Genomic DNA, 15,501 nt, shown 5'->3' on the forward strand with positions numbered 1-15,501 from the left:
AAACAAACTTTTGAGCAAGAATTAACTGGGTTTGGGCATTAGTGTCTTAATGTAGGAAATGACTTTCATTATAACCTTTACTTACACTAGCAACTTGGCTCTCTAGAAGCAGCTTCTCGTTTCCTGATAGTGGACTGACCCACATGAGGTTCAAACCTTGATCTTCTGCATGAGCAGTGCTAAAAGCAGAAACATCTGGGGCTTTCCTTATGCAATAAATGTGAAAAATCTTTATTTTGTACAGAACTTGCCTTAGTGTAGGTCTTTCATTTTCATGTATAAAAAGAAATTCAGCCACACACTAGATTCCTAAGTGGAAAGATGAAAATATTCCTGGTGAAATATATATGACTACATACTTTAAAAAATAAAATCTTGTAAAAAAGTGACATCTTTGCTGTATTTCTGTGAGATTGGTGATCCATGTAATAGATGCTTCTTACTTCTGAATTATATTTCTAAAGATATGGATCTCAGTGCTTATTAATGTCTAACCAATCTTTGGGGGAAAACTAATCCAGTTCTTGAGCTCCAGGCACATAAAGTTAGGAATGGGTTATTGGATGGGTGGGAAGAAGACATATCTAATTTGGGGACTGGCAGCTTCACCAGTATGCAAATAATTCAACAATAATACAGAATAAATAGCTTCCATTTCCACAACGGCTGCTCTCTCTAATCCCTACAGAATGTGTTTTCCAACAATTATCTGGCCTAATTCTGTTTTATTGCTTAGGATTTTAATGCTTCAAATGTGGAACATAGAGTAAATGTGATTGTCAGGGAAATCTAAAAAGATGCCTGAGTGTAATTTTTTACTGGCATGCAGATAGTTTACAGGAATGAATGAAGCAAGCATTTTTGAAAAGGAAATATAAACATTACATTAGCTCTGGATCCCCCAACTCCTTGGCTGTAAGAAGTGACAGCAAGTTCGTAAAGGTTAAACAGGCATGTTTAGGGCCCTAAGTGGAATGAAGTCTTCTACCAAGTGTACGGCACTGCAGAAGACAAAGGTGTATCTGTGTGAATAAACTGAATGTACAATTCAATACATTCATGTTTGCAGGGCAATTTAAGGTATTATAAGGTCTGGTACCAAACAATGTAAATGCAGATGGAACTATCAAATTCATCCAGCTGCGGCAATAAATTCAGATGCTCTCTAGCACTGGCAAGGTGATGTCAAGAAAGTTAAACTTGAAGAATGAGGTTTGGATTTCTAAATGAGATCAGGGAAAAAAGAAAGCAGAGTTAATAGTGGAAATCAAGACTGAAACAATCAACATTTCAGCTACATTTGGAGGAGAGTTTGAAAATCAATTCTTTCTGCTTGTTCTCAAATTGTTCTGCCAAAAAACCGACATGGTTATATACTTTTTACTTTTTGGTTTATTTAGTCTTCTTTAACACAGCCATTGTTAGTTTAACAATCTAATATGTGGGGTACATTACTGCAAAAGAAGGACATAGCTGTAGAGGTTGTGCCACAATACATTTGTTAATCCTCTCCCTTTTATAAGACAAAGCATAGTTTGTGAATACTGTCTTGGATTACTTATATTCGTAAGGTTACTTACAGTGTGTTATATACTGAAGGCAGGGAATTTGCTCCCTGGTACAACTGTCTTTAACCTATAATAGTTTTCTCAAAACATTAGCATTCTGTAATTTAAAATAGATAAAGCAATATGTTAATAGAATGTTAGGCAGTAGTAAAAATTATCCTGTCTGAATAAATGTGCACTTTTACATAAACACTAGCATGCTTTAAGAAGAAACATATTCATATTCTGTGAAATTAACATATAAATAAAATATGACCTGGAATGAAATTACCATTATGTACAAAAATAGGAAAAACAGAATCCTTCTCAAACCTGTTGATTTTAACATCTTATAAACCTACATTACATCATTTGGAGTGTGAGTGTTATTTCAAATTTTGAAAACGTTACATTAAAGAGTAGTATAATCCAACTTCCTACAAATGGCAGTAGGTATTAATTAATTTCAAAGATTTACATTTATTCCAATATTAGAGACAACATCCTTTTGAAGATCCTTAGAGAAATATTTGTCATGTCTTTTATTTATTAAGGAAAAAATACAGCTTTAACACAATAAAATGTTTTTTTATATCTTTTGAAAATTAGAAAAATACTGTGAAGATACAACATATTATTCCAGGATATATGAACTTCTTTAGTATTGTTATACAAGGAGTGAAATACTTGAGCTACTATTGTAAATGTTTTACTTTTAAGCACATACTTTTTTCTGTCTTCATTCTCTTTGGCATTCTTTGTTTCTGTTTCTCTTATTTTCAAACTTCTTCTTAGTTTTCCTTTTCTAATAGTTCCAACTTTTATACCTATCTTACTTCATTAGCTGAATAGTATCTTCTTTCAATTTTTCCTTCATTTTCAATAAAACAATGGTTTCTATTAAGTGAATAGCCAACTAAACTTTATCTTCTACCTTTTAAAAAAAGTGTTCTTAAAATATAAAGTAATATCTTTAGCTTAAATACATATGTACATTATATATCACACACTTGAAGAAGAATAATTAGATTCACGGAGTTCTATGGAAATTCAATATATTACTGGTACACTACTTAGCAAGCCTATGGAATGACAAAACATGAATCACATTTCATGACTAGTATCTTAAGTAGCCTCTGGTTTTTCTAAGTCGAATTGATCAGCGTTTTTCAACTGCTCTAGTTCTTCTTCTGGGCAATCTCAGAGAAATTCTACAGAAAAAGAACCTAAGAACAAATTAGCAAGGGAGCCCCTGGCAGGGGCTCATAGTAAATGTTGGTCGCGAGCGTGCTGCTGCTCTGTAGTAAATGATTACGGCCCGGACCATAACACAGAGAGAGTGGGCGGTGCTGGAGGGTGCAAGAGTTTGTTTCTAGGCTCTGGCTGCCCACCTGGCTGAAGCCCAGGCTGGCGCGGCGGCCTGTGAGCTCAGGCGGTGTGGTCCACCTGGAGCACAGCGGGCTGCACCGGCTCCTCATCCGACTGCTCTGCCTCTTCAGAGGCTAGCACGTAGCCTCCCTCATAGCGCACCTTCTGTGCCTGTTCCAGGGCCACCAACTCTTCTTCTTCATCTTCCACAATAGTCAAGTTGACGTTGCTGTCCATGCATGAGTTACTCTCTCTCGAGGCCGCCCTCGCAGCATCCCCCTCCTCGCTCTGCCCTTCCACCAGGGCACTGGGGAGGGACGCCTCCGACGCACCCTCTGCAAATGAGCTCTCCTCGTGGTCATTTTGTATCTGGTCACTGCTAGGCATCTCTTCTGACTTGGTCTCATTTTCTGCAGGGCTTTCTCCCTGTCGGGCTTTCTTTCGACCAAAAGTGAGGGGAGAGACCTTGAAGGGGGAGCTTTTCCCTGAAGATATTTTCTGGTGATTGGAAATGAGAGATTTCCTAATCTTCTCTCTCCTCTCTACAGATACTATCTTTGTCCCCAGCTGGTTCATCTTTTTCTCAATGTTCTGGCGAGAAAATGCTTTCTTGAGGCTATCCACTTTCCGGAGGCCGGATCTTTTTATTTTCTCTGCCCTACTTTCTTCCGTCTTTTCCTCTGCACTGTCTTGCAGGGCCTCCTCATCGTGGGGCAATTCATCATCCGATGAGAGGTCCACGGTGTGCAAGGTTTCCTCCAGAGACTTGTTTTCATCAGCAGGCTCCTCCTTCCCTTCCGCTGAGCCGGAAACTGGCTCTTTCACAAACACACTGGCAGGGATCTCATTTTCTTCCTGAAAAGATGGACAATGTAGATTTCATGTTAATAACACATTTCACAAATAGTCTTGAACTGCTGTAATTTGGGTGTATGTGTTTTTGGCTTGACCGAAACCAAATCTTTCTGGCTTCAGTTTTCTAGAATATGAAGAGTTAATGCTAAACTGGCCAAGTCATTCCCCCTAGGCTGGATAAGGCCAAGGGCTGCCCATTGGGAATATTATGAGGGCATCTGGCAAGGGCTCTATCAGTGACAGGCGGTTGGGGGGGGCGGAGTGGGCTGTGGCTCAGATAAACCAGGAAGCTGCCTAGATAAAGGAGCTAAAGTAAGTTACTTCAAACCCCCAGGTCCCCTCTCTCCTACCCTCAGGCTCTGTTCCTGCCAAAATCCCACTGCAAGAGAGCCTGGTGGTCAAGTTGGAAGATAAAAGATGGGGACAGGGAAAGAACTGGGAAGTCCTCAAGTGTCAGACACCATGCAAAGCCCTGATCAGGTGCTCTCCCCAACTAGAAGTCAGAAGTGAAGGTGTGGTATCTGGTATCTGGTCAAAAGTGCACACTGCGGGGGCCGGCCCCGTGGCTTAGCAGTTAAGTGCACGCGCTCCCCTACCCGCGGCCCGGGTTTGAATCCCGGGCCCGCACCAATGCACCGCTTCTCTGGCCATGCTGAGGCTGCGTCCCACATACAGCAACTAGAAGGATGTGCAACTATGACATACATCTACTGGGGCTTTGGGGAGAAAAAGGGGAAAAAAAGGAGGAGGATTGGCAATAGATGTTAGCTCAGGGCCGGTCTTCCTCAGCAAAAAGAGGAGGATTGGCACGGATGTTAGCTCAGGGCTGATCTTCCTCACACACACACAAAAAAAGTGCACACTAATTTTACTGATGACACAATTTTAGAGTAAGAGAAGCAAGGCCCAGCCTTACTGGGGACCCACTCACCAAGCCTTGTGGTTTAGTATATTGTTTGTGGGCATGATGAAGGGGAGGTGGTACACTATGGCCATTTTTAGAGTAGTAAGGGGGAATTATGCTGCCAGGCATAGTTTATCAAGCCTCTATTGTTAAATAGAGCTTCCTTGGGCAAGAATACTTCCACTGACCCCCTTGCTAAGAGCCAGGAGAGAAGCCTAGGAATCTGCCCCTCCCCCTCACTATTCCCAGCACCCTCTTCCTCCAGCTTCTAGGCACATAGGCCCCTCACCATGTCTCAGGGAGCAGAGCCTGAGAACTCGCCTCCAGAGTGCAAGAGAGATGGTTCTCCAGAATTGCTAAGCAGGGAGATTTGAATTCAGACAGACTTGGGTCACACAGCATAGGAATCCCTTTGATTTTTATACTTTTCTTTGAATACTGGAAAATGAGAGCCAGCCAGCAAGATGCCTTCATATTTTCAATGAAACAAATGGCACAGCAGAAAGAATGTGTGACATCAGGCCTGAGTCTCAGTCCTCACTGTACTGCTGAGTGGCTGTATGGCTTTCAGCAAATAGCTTAATCTCCTTGGGTCTCAGTTTCTTCCAAATATGAACAAGAGGATTTGACCTAGATTAACAGCTTTCAAGCTGCACTCCCAGGGGCCCTGGGGTTCTGCAAGAATGCCGAGGTGGGCCAGGCTTCAGAGCCCACTGCCACCCAGGCTTCAACCAGAGCCTCGATGTTCCCTGATTATATTATGGACTGCCCAGTAAACTTTCAGTCTGAAGAATCACTGGACTTAGTGAATGTAAAGGTCTATCTGGGATCTAAACTTTTTGCAAAGTTCATGTTAATAGGAAGAACTTCCTTTCTTGTTTTGCAATTTTGATTGACTAAAAGTCAATAAAATTGGGGTTATGATCAAAAACACGCTCTAAGAGTGTGCCTGCATATTTTTAACATCCTCCTGCAAAGACTAAACGAGCCATTTTGATATAGAGAAACTTAAAAATCCCTCTCCTTGTTAGCCACTGAATGAAAAGATACAATCTCGTGTCTCCCCCTCATACACAACATACTCATACCAGAGTCCTTTCCATAAATTGGTTAGAAACAAAGGATAAAGTCTTGGGTAGTGGTAAAAAGCAGAATGCCTGGCTAAATAGAATCTTTGGTAGAGTGAAGAAATCACAGATTCTGTTTCCCAAAGTTTTCTCCATACCCTTCCATTTTGGATGTCAAACAAAGTGTCAGGAATACAGAGTAAAAGACAAAGTAAAAAATTGAAAGGAGTATGGGATTCCCATGAGTCATTTATGACATGGACTTCTACAGAGAGCAACTTTCCTGTGTGGCAAGCCTCAGCCTGCCTTTATTTCATTGGCATGGACTCCCCATAGGGTGGGAATTTTTGTCTCTTTTTCACTGTTATGCCCCAGTGACTAGAATAGTTCCTGGCGGCTCAACAGCTGTTTGTTGAATGAGTGTATGTCGGGTAAGATGGCTTTCCAAGACAGCCCTGAAGGTGGCTGGTTGGAGAGTGCCCCTCCATTGGGCGGGCTTGATGACTACAAAAGAATGGGTTTAAGTCTGTGTCTAGAAATGAGAAGAACCTGAGGCCTAAGGTGCACATTGGTTTCCATTTTTAAGGAATGATTTTATTCTCAGTGGATGAGTATTACTGAAAGAGGGGCAGATAGCAGAAATAGCTAGGGCTCTAATGCTTAGTCCAGAAACAAAATTACTTCTGGGGTTTGACAAGAGAGTTGGGAAGGTTTGACAAGAGTTGCTTGCAGGAAAGGAAGAAACCAAGAGCTCAGTGAAATGTTATTACAAGTCCTCAAGGCATCAATTCAGGTGGAAAACTGTAAACATAAGCCTTGGTTACCAGAGAAGAGGTACATTTTGTATAGTATAATCTCTCAGGGTAATCACAGGATTACCCTGATAACTTCCCTTTCTTCAACCTTGACAAAAAGTAGACATATTAACTGGACTTCTACAAGAATTAAATAATATTGTACTTTTTTCTTAAATGAAAATTTTATTATTAAAAAAGCACAGTTTTCTCTCTCATCATGTGTCCTTTGAGGACAGGGTTGAGGAAAGTGCGTTCTCAGGTGAGTCAGAAGTGACCGGTGGTAGATACGTACTGCATGTATACTCAGTCGAGGGAAGGTGGGAAACCCAATTGAACTCTTGTACAACACCAGGGAAATTTATACAGGAGCTCTTTGATGCCAACTAGGAAAATAAACCCAGCGAGAACGGACATAATCCAGAATGAGTTGGATGTGTCTTTATGCAACTGGAAACAAGTAAGATATGTCTTTTTGGCTAACTGCTATGCTTCTGCTGTCATTTTAATTACTCAAGCGGTATTTTGTGTTCTGTCTACTGCACAGTATTAATTTTGTGGCTTCTTATGGCATCCACTTTGAAGGCAAGCCCTTTCCTTTCACACAGAAATTTGATGTCCAGGCACATGTAGGTCTTGCTTTCCATAACCTTTGTTTAGAAGCAGAAAAATGCTGACATTCTTCAAAATCTCTCTTCTTTAGTAAAATGTCTGCCTAGGATTTGACTATGAAGTAACTGTTATGATGGTGGAACTTCAACTTGAACTTCACACGGTGAATCCTCTGTAACTGCACTGTCCCCCAGGTGCCCAGTCTCGCCTGCACACGTGTCCTTGCTCAGTCCTCTCACACCCACCTCATGGAAACACTTGAGATTTCACCTGCCTGCTGGTGAGGTGACACTTCTGCCTTCTACCTCCTGTCATAATGTTTTAATCTGCTTTCTCTTACAGATTCCAAGATTGATGGCTCTTTCAAAGGGGAAAGGGATGGAATATACATCTTCAGTTCTGTCATCCCCTTATCTATGCTAGGTACCCATATATCTACTTAGGGGTTGTGACTCCTTAACATGGTATTAAGAATCGCTTGTGGGTTGCATGGCTTCCTTGGGTGGTTCTACCTAGTAGAGGCCCCCAGCAGCAGCTGACTATCTGCCCTACAGATTTATTTTCAGAAAGGTCCTCAGCCTCCTCTGATGCAGTTGCTCTTGGTTCTGACCTTTCACAACGACCCACAGGAGTTTTTTAAAGGAAGGGAGAATTAAACAGCACACTTCAAACATATATGAAGGATATGTTGGTAGCATAAAAGAGAAAAAGAATGGAAAGTGACATTTTTCCTTGCACTTAGCTTATTTGCTATCTATATTGATTCTTGTGAAAATAGTGCCAGTCGTGCATGTAGATATCCACACAGAGAAACTTGCCAGCATGCTGGGTACTTCTCGGGTTTGAGCCCATGGAAGCAAATATTTGCACATATATAGATACGCACACTTGAAAAGAGAAGGAGACTCTATGACTAGCATTAGAAAAGGAAGCCTCCAGTAAGTCATTTAAAAGCTTGAATGAAGAGAGAGAAGCCAGCAGTTTGCTCTCCTGTCACTAACCCCTGTTGTTAGAAGAAAATAACAAAGGCTGTCATATTCCCACAGGGATGTAATGGCATCCTGGAGGGATATGAAGGCCATAAATTTGTGTCCACGAAATGTTTTATCCAATAATATCTAAATACTAGTTATTAAAATGGAACTATGCCCACCTGACATTCTGATTTATAGGTCTCTTTTACACATTGATGGTTTTCTCCGATTTGTGTTCCTGAGGTATAGATTGCCAAGTGGATAAGCCATTGATTAGAACTACACCCTAAGGCAGCTGTCGGTGGAATCAGCAAGTCATAAGAATAAAATGCGTTAGTTATAATCCCTGAGCAGTCCTTCACATTCTGGAGGATTTAAAAGTTTCATTATTTTTCAGTGTTATCAAGGGTTCAATTCTTTTTTAAGATCATGCTGGTTAGGTGTTCTTTGTTACACACAAAAAACCCCAAAACAAACAAAACAAAAAACAAATCACACTGAATTATTTAAAAGCTAGTGTAGAAAAACCCAAAACAGTAAACATGAACTTTGCCATAGTGGGATTATAGGGTTTGTTTTCACTCATTTCAGAATTCAACTCTATAATTTCTATTATTAATAAAAGGAAACCTTGCCAGTCACTTTGTTTCTCAGGGCCTTTGCTTCTTTGATATAAAATGAGGTTAAACTAAATGATTATTAAGGTGCTTTCTAGCTCTAAAAAATTTGATTCTGTGATATTAACCTAAATCCCATGAAAAATAATTAACAAATTGCAGAAGGAATCTCCTAGTGTACTGATGTCAAACATGTTTCGTTTCGCGCAAGAATCAAAACTGTAGGACCTGAGTTGCACTGGAGAACATTTTTCATTCATTCAATTCAAACAGATATAGATGACCAGACCACAGAAGAGGCAACATTGACTTAGAAGGACTGCGTCTGAGAAAGAGGCTAGTTTTTTAATATACGAGAGAAAGTAATGATTCTTTTGAAGAAATACCAGTAAGAATCAGTTATTCACTTAAAGTGCCCGAGGCAGTGCTGACATTCAATAAGTGTAAATAATAACAATAAGAACTAGCATTTTGTTTATCTCATAAACTGAAAGGGCACCGGATAAGGAGCACACCAAGACCAATATCCCATTATGGGAACATTAGTCAATGTGATAGAATCATCGCAAATTCTCATATAAAGATGTCTTTATTATCTCCATCCCCATTTCTTCTAAGTCTGTACTAATTTAGCAGTTTTCAGGGCAGTGGCTTTGGACAGAGAAAGTATAGTCTTTTAAAAAAATCAATTTTAAAATAGTCTAAAGATGTTACACTTTTCACACCTTTCTAAAATTCTGATCTCATCGAAGGAACCCAAATGATGAATATTTGAACACATTTATAGGCTTGATTCTCCATGAATGTATCCATAGCAAATATCTAACCTCTACTCTTTTCACCCAATTTCACAATTTTCTGTGGATGAAAGTGTAAGCTGTCCATGAGCACTCTTATTTTGTTCCTGGGATTTGAAATTGTTCCAAACTGCTTTTTCAAATAATGATTACTAAAACTTTAAGAGGACATAAGTGGGCACCACCCCCTCAGGGCCGGTTACCTGTGAAATTCTAATCTCTTCAATCAACAGAGAAAATTTCCTCTTAACTGTAAATTCACTGATTTTCTGTATAAATTCTATTTTTAGTAAAAGATAGCCGTACTACAGGCAAAGAATTCATCTTATTAGTCGTTACCATTTGCTTTTTGATCAGCAACCCTCTGAGTCTTATTTCATCTACTGGGTCCTGTCACAGTATTTTGAATTCAAACATTGGTCTTAAGCTATTATAAAAAAAAAATGTAAAAAGGAAAGCTGTAAGTTTGACAAGGATTTTACAATTTATTTTTTTGCTCAAAGGTAGCTGACTTTTCTCCAGTTTTAGATGCTACTGGTTATAATTTGAAGTAATTGCTAAGGCAAGAGAGGCTGAACAGCAACAACAATGTTGTAAGTTCAGCCCAGATTTAAATAAGTAAATGACACGTTTCAAATAGGACAAATTAAGGACAAAGTTTGGAATTTTAAAAAATGCTTATGTGTAAGTATCTACCAGATGAAAAAACCAACCAACCAACCAACAAGCTCCTGCAGATTCTGGAGAAGACAACAGGACTTTATAAGCCGGAAATGTCATCTTCTAAACACTACAGTACTAAATATGCTCACATCAGGGGACAGAATTTCTTTCCTCACTCTCTTCTTTTATTTTCACATTAATTTGTCTTAAACTAGAAAACCAATGGATTTAGTAAGGGAAAGTCTAGCATAGGGTTCAAGTGGACTGAAAATGACAAATTACTTAAAGACAAAAAGATAATGTACCTGGTACATTATCTACTCTCCTCTTTCTTGGCAGGTCTAGGAAACATCCACCCCCTGCCACACTGTGAAGACTGCGCTACTACTAGAAGGGTCTATTTAGGGTAGACCCTTTGGGTAGAGTCTTTTGCTTTCATGGAGCGGTGGTGACATAATACTAATTTCAACATGGTAGTTGTTATAAAATGTATGATGGGGAGAGGGAGAGGGATTGTGGGAGTGTGTGTGTGTGTGTGTGTGTGTGTGTGTGTGTGTGTATTTAGCTTTTAATGAATCCCAACTAAAATAGCATAAACATAGCTGTTTTAAGATGCTGGGTATTGGGGGGGGGTCAATTTTTACTCAAGAGCCATATTTCTAACCAAGCAAAAGTTTAGCTTCCTTTCCATGCAAATGCATTTCAGATCCACTCAGGAAGAGCTTCTATTCCTTGAGTTCTTACACCATGCTAGTCATCAACTATTTTAAATATGTTATTCCATTTATTCCTCACCCTATGAGAGAGAGACGAGGGAAGAAGCATTAATGTTTAAGAGCACACACTTTGGAATCAATTGAATGTGAGTTCAAATCCCAGCTTGACTGCTTGCTTACTAAATAACTTGAGATGAGGTATAAACATCTCTGAATCTCAGCATCCTCATCTGTAAATTGGGGGTGTAGAGGAGCAGAATTTGCCACCCCAAAATGTATCTCTTTGGCTTGAAGGTTATTTTGGGTGGGTTCTTTTTAAGAACAAAAGACTCAAGAAGCAGCTTTGACCTTCCACCAAACTATCTAAAGGAATTTAAGATAGAAGGCCTGTTCTGGGAAGGAGCTATCACCATAGATAAATCTAGTATAATATGAACCAGGTGTGTGACAGGGAGGAAGGCCCCTTGGATCAAAGTCCTCTCCATGTCCCATTGTCTCTAGACATTTGGTTATCAAACATTAACTCTTTTCATCTTCCTGTAAATTGCCCTCTTTCCCTTTGAAGTCCCAGACCTCTATCTCCTTTTCCTTAGTCTAGAAAGACATCTATACCTCATTTGCCTGTCTTTGGAATTTTTCATGCTTATGTGAATTTCCCATGTGCATGTATTAAATATTAAATTTAATTTTCTCCCTGTTAACCTGCCTTATGTCATTTTAATTATTCGACTAGCCATAAGAACCAAGTTGGAAAGGGGAAGAATTTTCCCCTCCCCAACAGGGGCAAATGAGATAACACACAGAAGGATGCTTAGCAGATTATGCAGGGCTTATTAAGAGGTCAAAATTTTTTTGCTCTTATTAATATCCTCAGTGTACAGAGGAGGAAACAGAAGGTTGGAGAAGCTACAAAATGTGCACAAGATTACATAGTTGGCAAGTGGTGAAACCAGGATTTGAACCAGTGTCTGTATGACACAATTTATCTTCTCCACTCCTATATTGGACCACTCTCTACCACAAGTTATTATTTCATCTATTCGCATAATTACTGCCCCCGAAACCCTACTTTAAGGAGGATCAAGAGAAAGAGCAACTTTTCCACTGAGGGACTGCACTTGTATTTGTTTTTTCAAAATAATCATCTTGAACACCTTGAGAGTTGAGATTTCTAATATCCTTTAGGCTAATAATGGATCTTACATGGCTTAAGAAAGGTCCAGTTCCAGCCAGCCCTGAGGGCCTAGTGGTTAAAGTTTGGCATGCTCCCCTTTGGAGGCCTGGGTTTGGTTCCCGGGTACAGAACCACACCACTTGTCTGTCAGTAGCCATGCTGTGGCCACGGCCACAGATTTACAATTCTCTTGAATTTTCAGTCACGGATAACCTCCATCCCTCCCCCCAGCATTTACAGAACATCCTTGGCAAAACAAAACAAACACCGATCCGGACAAATTGTGTGTTTCCTCTACTAGATAAATACTTCTTTTTTCCTCCTTAACTGAGGGATAGGACAAGAGATAATCTCCCTGATTCATTCTGGAAGGAGGGAACTTTCCTTTGATGACTCAGATTTAAACAGGTCTGTACATGTTTGGTTTTGTTTGGAGATCAGTATTTAATTTAGAAATGCCTTGAGAGCTGAGATTTCTAATATCTCTTAGGCTAATAAAGTAAGGATCTTATATGGCTTAAGAAAGGCCCAGTTATGCATTTCTTTTCAGTTCATCTGGTGCATGAAAAGCTATTCCATTTGCATTAAAAGCTAAAAAATTTCCGGGCTGCCAAAGCCTGCAAGGTATAGGAGGACATCAGCTGCCTGAAGCTTTTCAACATCAAGTGCAATTTGGGGAGGACAAAAAGGCAGCGAGATGAGTCTTTCCTTTTATGGCGGGAAGGAGGCTTAGGTTCTAACTTGGCAGAGAGGATTCATTTAGAAAAAGAAGGCTCCCTCGGTTTAAATTCCAATTTCTAAATCTCTCTTAGGAGATGAAGGCTCTTCTTGTGTGCCTTTCACAATCAAACAGTTGGTTATAGCCTCTCCCCTCCATGGCTTTGAAATCCCTCCTATTCACATGGTCACAACAAGACAGCCCTGGGGCAGGGATAGCAATTGCTTCCTGGGCTCTGTGCTGGCTGTGTTCCACTGGGCGGAAGGGCTTCCAGCATTAGGCAGGGCTGCCCCGGGATTCACAAATGCCCACCACTTGGCGGAACAACAGCCCCACGCAATCCCCCTGTCCCCAGATAGCCTTTGGCTACATTAATTGCATTACTGATCCATTAAAAAAATTAAGTGGCCTTTTCATTCTAAGGCAACAGTTTCAAGGAGAAAATACTCAAGACTAGCCTTTGTAACTATAACTGATAACACTGCTTTTATTTTACTTTACAGTTGTGGTCTCTCTGAGCAATGAGAAGAAGTATATCTAGTGTGTTTGTAAAGAGTTATGCTCTGTATTTTTAGTGCATCATTTGCTAGAAAAGAACTCAACAAGATTGCTTTGGCCAGAAGAGTCTTAAAAGTAAGAGGCTAGATTCTAATGGAATCAGTCTTCAATGCTTGGTTAGTCCCCAAATCATCGGTAGCCTTTGGACAAAGAGATGCTTTAAAACAGTTACGAGTTTGACTTCTTAATTAAAAAAAAAACCTCACATGATGACCTCATTTCCACAAAGAGTTAATAAACAGCCGCTGGGTTAATTTGCCCTGTCCAGCTAACAGCTGCAGAGCCCCAAATTCATAACGCAAAGAGACAAATGGATCTGACTAGGGTGCTTGCACCTGCTCACCTTCCCAACCTGTCTGGAGTGCATTCAGACGCTCCCTGACGAATGACCTGGGCCTACTAACCCCTGGAGCACCTGCCTTGGGTTTAGGTTTCAGAGACCTGGAAGTTCCCTCCCCTGTGCGCAGATTTCACATTCGCCTGCTGAAGGCAGACAGGGACAATGCCTTGTGTGTGTGATCCCCGACAGGCAGGACAGATGTACAAATGGCTGTGAGAGCCAGGCCGACTGAGATCACGAATGTTGAGGAGTCCCAGCTGGGTGGGAGGAGTAGGGAGTACTGACCTGGAAGATGAGCACTTTGAAGTGGTTGCGTCTGAGGAGCTGGGCGTGGTTGTTCTCCAGCCGCTTCACCTGCGCGCACTGCCTCTCCATGCTATCCTTGACGGCGCGCGTGTGGGCGCTGACCTTGCGGGACTTCTCCAGCAGCTTGCTCACCGTGTTGCTGGTGGAGGCCTGGTACTTGGAGAGCTTGGTGAGGTCGTTCTGGATGCCCCTCACGGAGCCCTCCAGGCTGATCTGCCGCTGCTCCATCTTGTGCTGGTTCTCCTGCACGGCATCCAGCATGTTCACCAGCTTGTCCAACAGCGTGAGCACCGTCACGGCGTTCACCTGCGAGTTGTCCCGGATGGCCTCCTCCGTGCTCCCCAAGTTCAGGCTGGGGCTTGGCGTGGAGGAGGGCACCGGGCTGGGGCTGGCTGGCTTCTGCTGCCGCGTGTCAGAACCCCGGAGCTGGAACTTTTCAGCTTGTGTGGCGTCCTCCTCCATGGCTGGGCAGGTGGGAACGCTCTCCTTGCTCAGGCGAGAAGGGCGGTGGTGAGGTGTGCAGAGCGAGGCCCGCGAGTTTGCTCTCAGAGCACTGCTGTCCAGGACTGGCAGCGGTTCAGACAGGCAACAACTGGCTACACTGATCAGGGAAACTGCATTCCAGCTGCTCTTAAAAGCCCTACTCCACCCAGTGGGAGGCGAAGGTTACAGGACTGAGAACCTCTCCGGGTTCAGGAGCATGTACACGCTTCCTAACCGCATTCTCCTCGCACAGGGCACTTTCCGGCAAGTTTAACTTTTCTTTCCTACTTCTCTTCCCTTTTAAAAAATAAGTTCAAGGCTATATTTCAATCGTGACTTCATCTAGAGGCGGAGAAAAACATGCTAATTTGGCCTAGCTCCATAGCCTCCAATTGGCTAAAGCCGGTAAACTTGTCTGTGGCTGCTATGTTACAGATGCAACAGAGCGCCTGTTTTTTTTCCTGGATACAAGTTATTGTAACGGAAAGTGTTGTTTGCATTTGCCCTAGAACTGACTGATGGACTGCAGAACGGCCGGCCGGTGTCCTACTGGGAGGGGCCAAGTTTAAAGGGTCCTTGCAGCCAAGCTTGTATTGTTAAGTTTTTAATTTCCTAAGGAATGGAAGTACCCCTGATAATGACAAGGAAAACAGCCCGGTTCTTATTATTCTCGCAACTGGGGATGCAAGATAAGTTGAAAGAGACTGAACTTCAGGGATGTTAAAGCATGTAATGCCGTTATGGACTGTTATCAGGTAATAGATGGAAAATTTTTCAATGACCACTTTTTAAAAAAAAAAAATGTAGGTTCCTTTTGAGAAGTAAAATTGAAAGAGGAAAAACCAAAAAGTGTGGTCACTTTAAGAACCTACCATGCTGATTTATTTTCACTAATTTTGAATCATGCTGAGAGAATTTCTCAAACTTCCATCTCTGCAGGGTATTTACTGACATGTGTCCAAAAGTGTGACTGTCGGGCAGGTCGCGTTGGAGTTTCTGAAGTGCTTC

At 41.4% G+C, this 15,501-nt stretch overlaps 1 protein-coding gene across 1 annotated transcript; it reads right to left on the bottom strand.

The window, feature by feature from the left end:
* Nucleotides 1–1,382: 1,382 nt before the first annotated feature.
* Nucleotides 1,383–14,740, bottom strand: CAVIN2 (caveolae associated protein 2). The gene is made up of 2 exons (XM_058549460.1): nucleotides 13,990–14,740; nucleotides 1,383–3,770 (listed from the first exon to the last, which is right to left on the bottom strand). Exons 1-2 carry the CDS (start codon nucleotides 14,470–14,472, stop codon nucleotides 2,976–2,978), a joined length of 1,278 nt encoding a protein of 425 aa, XP_058405443.1. The 5' UTR covers nucleotides 14,473–14,740; the 3' UTR covers nucleotides 1,383–2,975.
* Between the last annotated feature and the right edge of the window lie 761 nt (nucleotides 14,741–15,501).

The sequence above is a fragment of the Diceros bicornis genome, chromosome 10 (assembly GCF_020826845.1).
Source record: "Diceros bicornis minor isolate mBicDic1 chromosome 10, mDicBic1.mat.cur, whole genome shotgun sequence".
In the NCBI taxonomy this organism is placed as follows: Eukaryota; Metazoa; Chordata; class Mammalia; order Perissodactyla; family Rhinocerotidae; genus Diceros; species Diceros bicornis.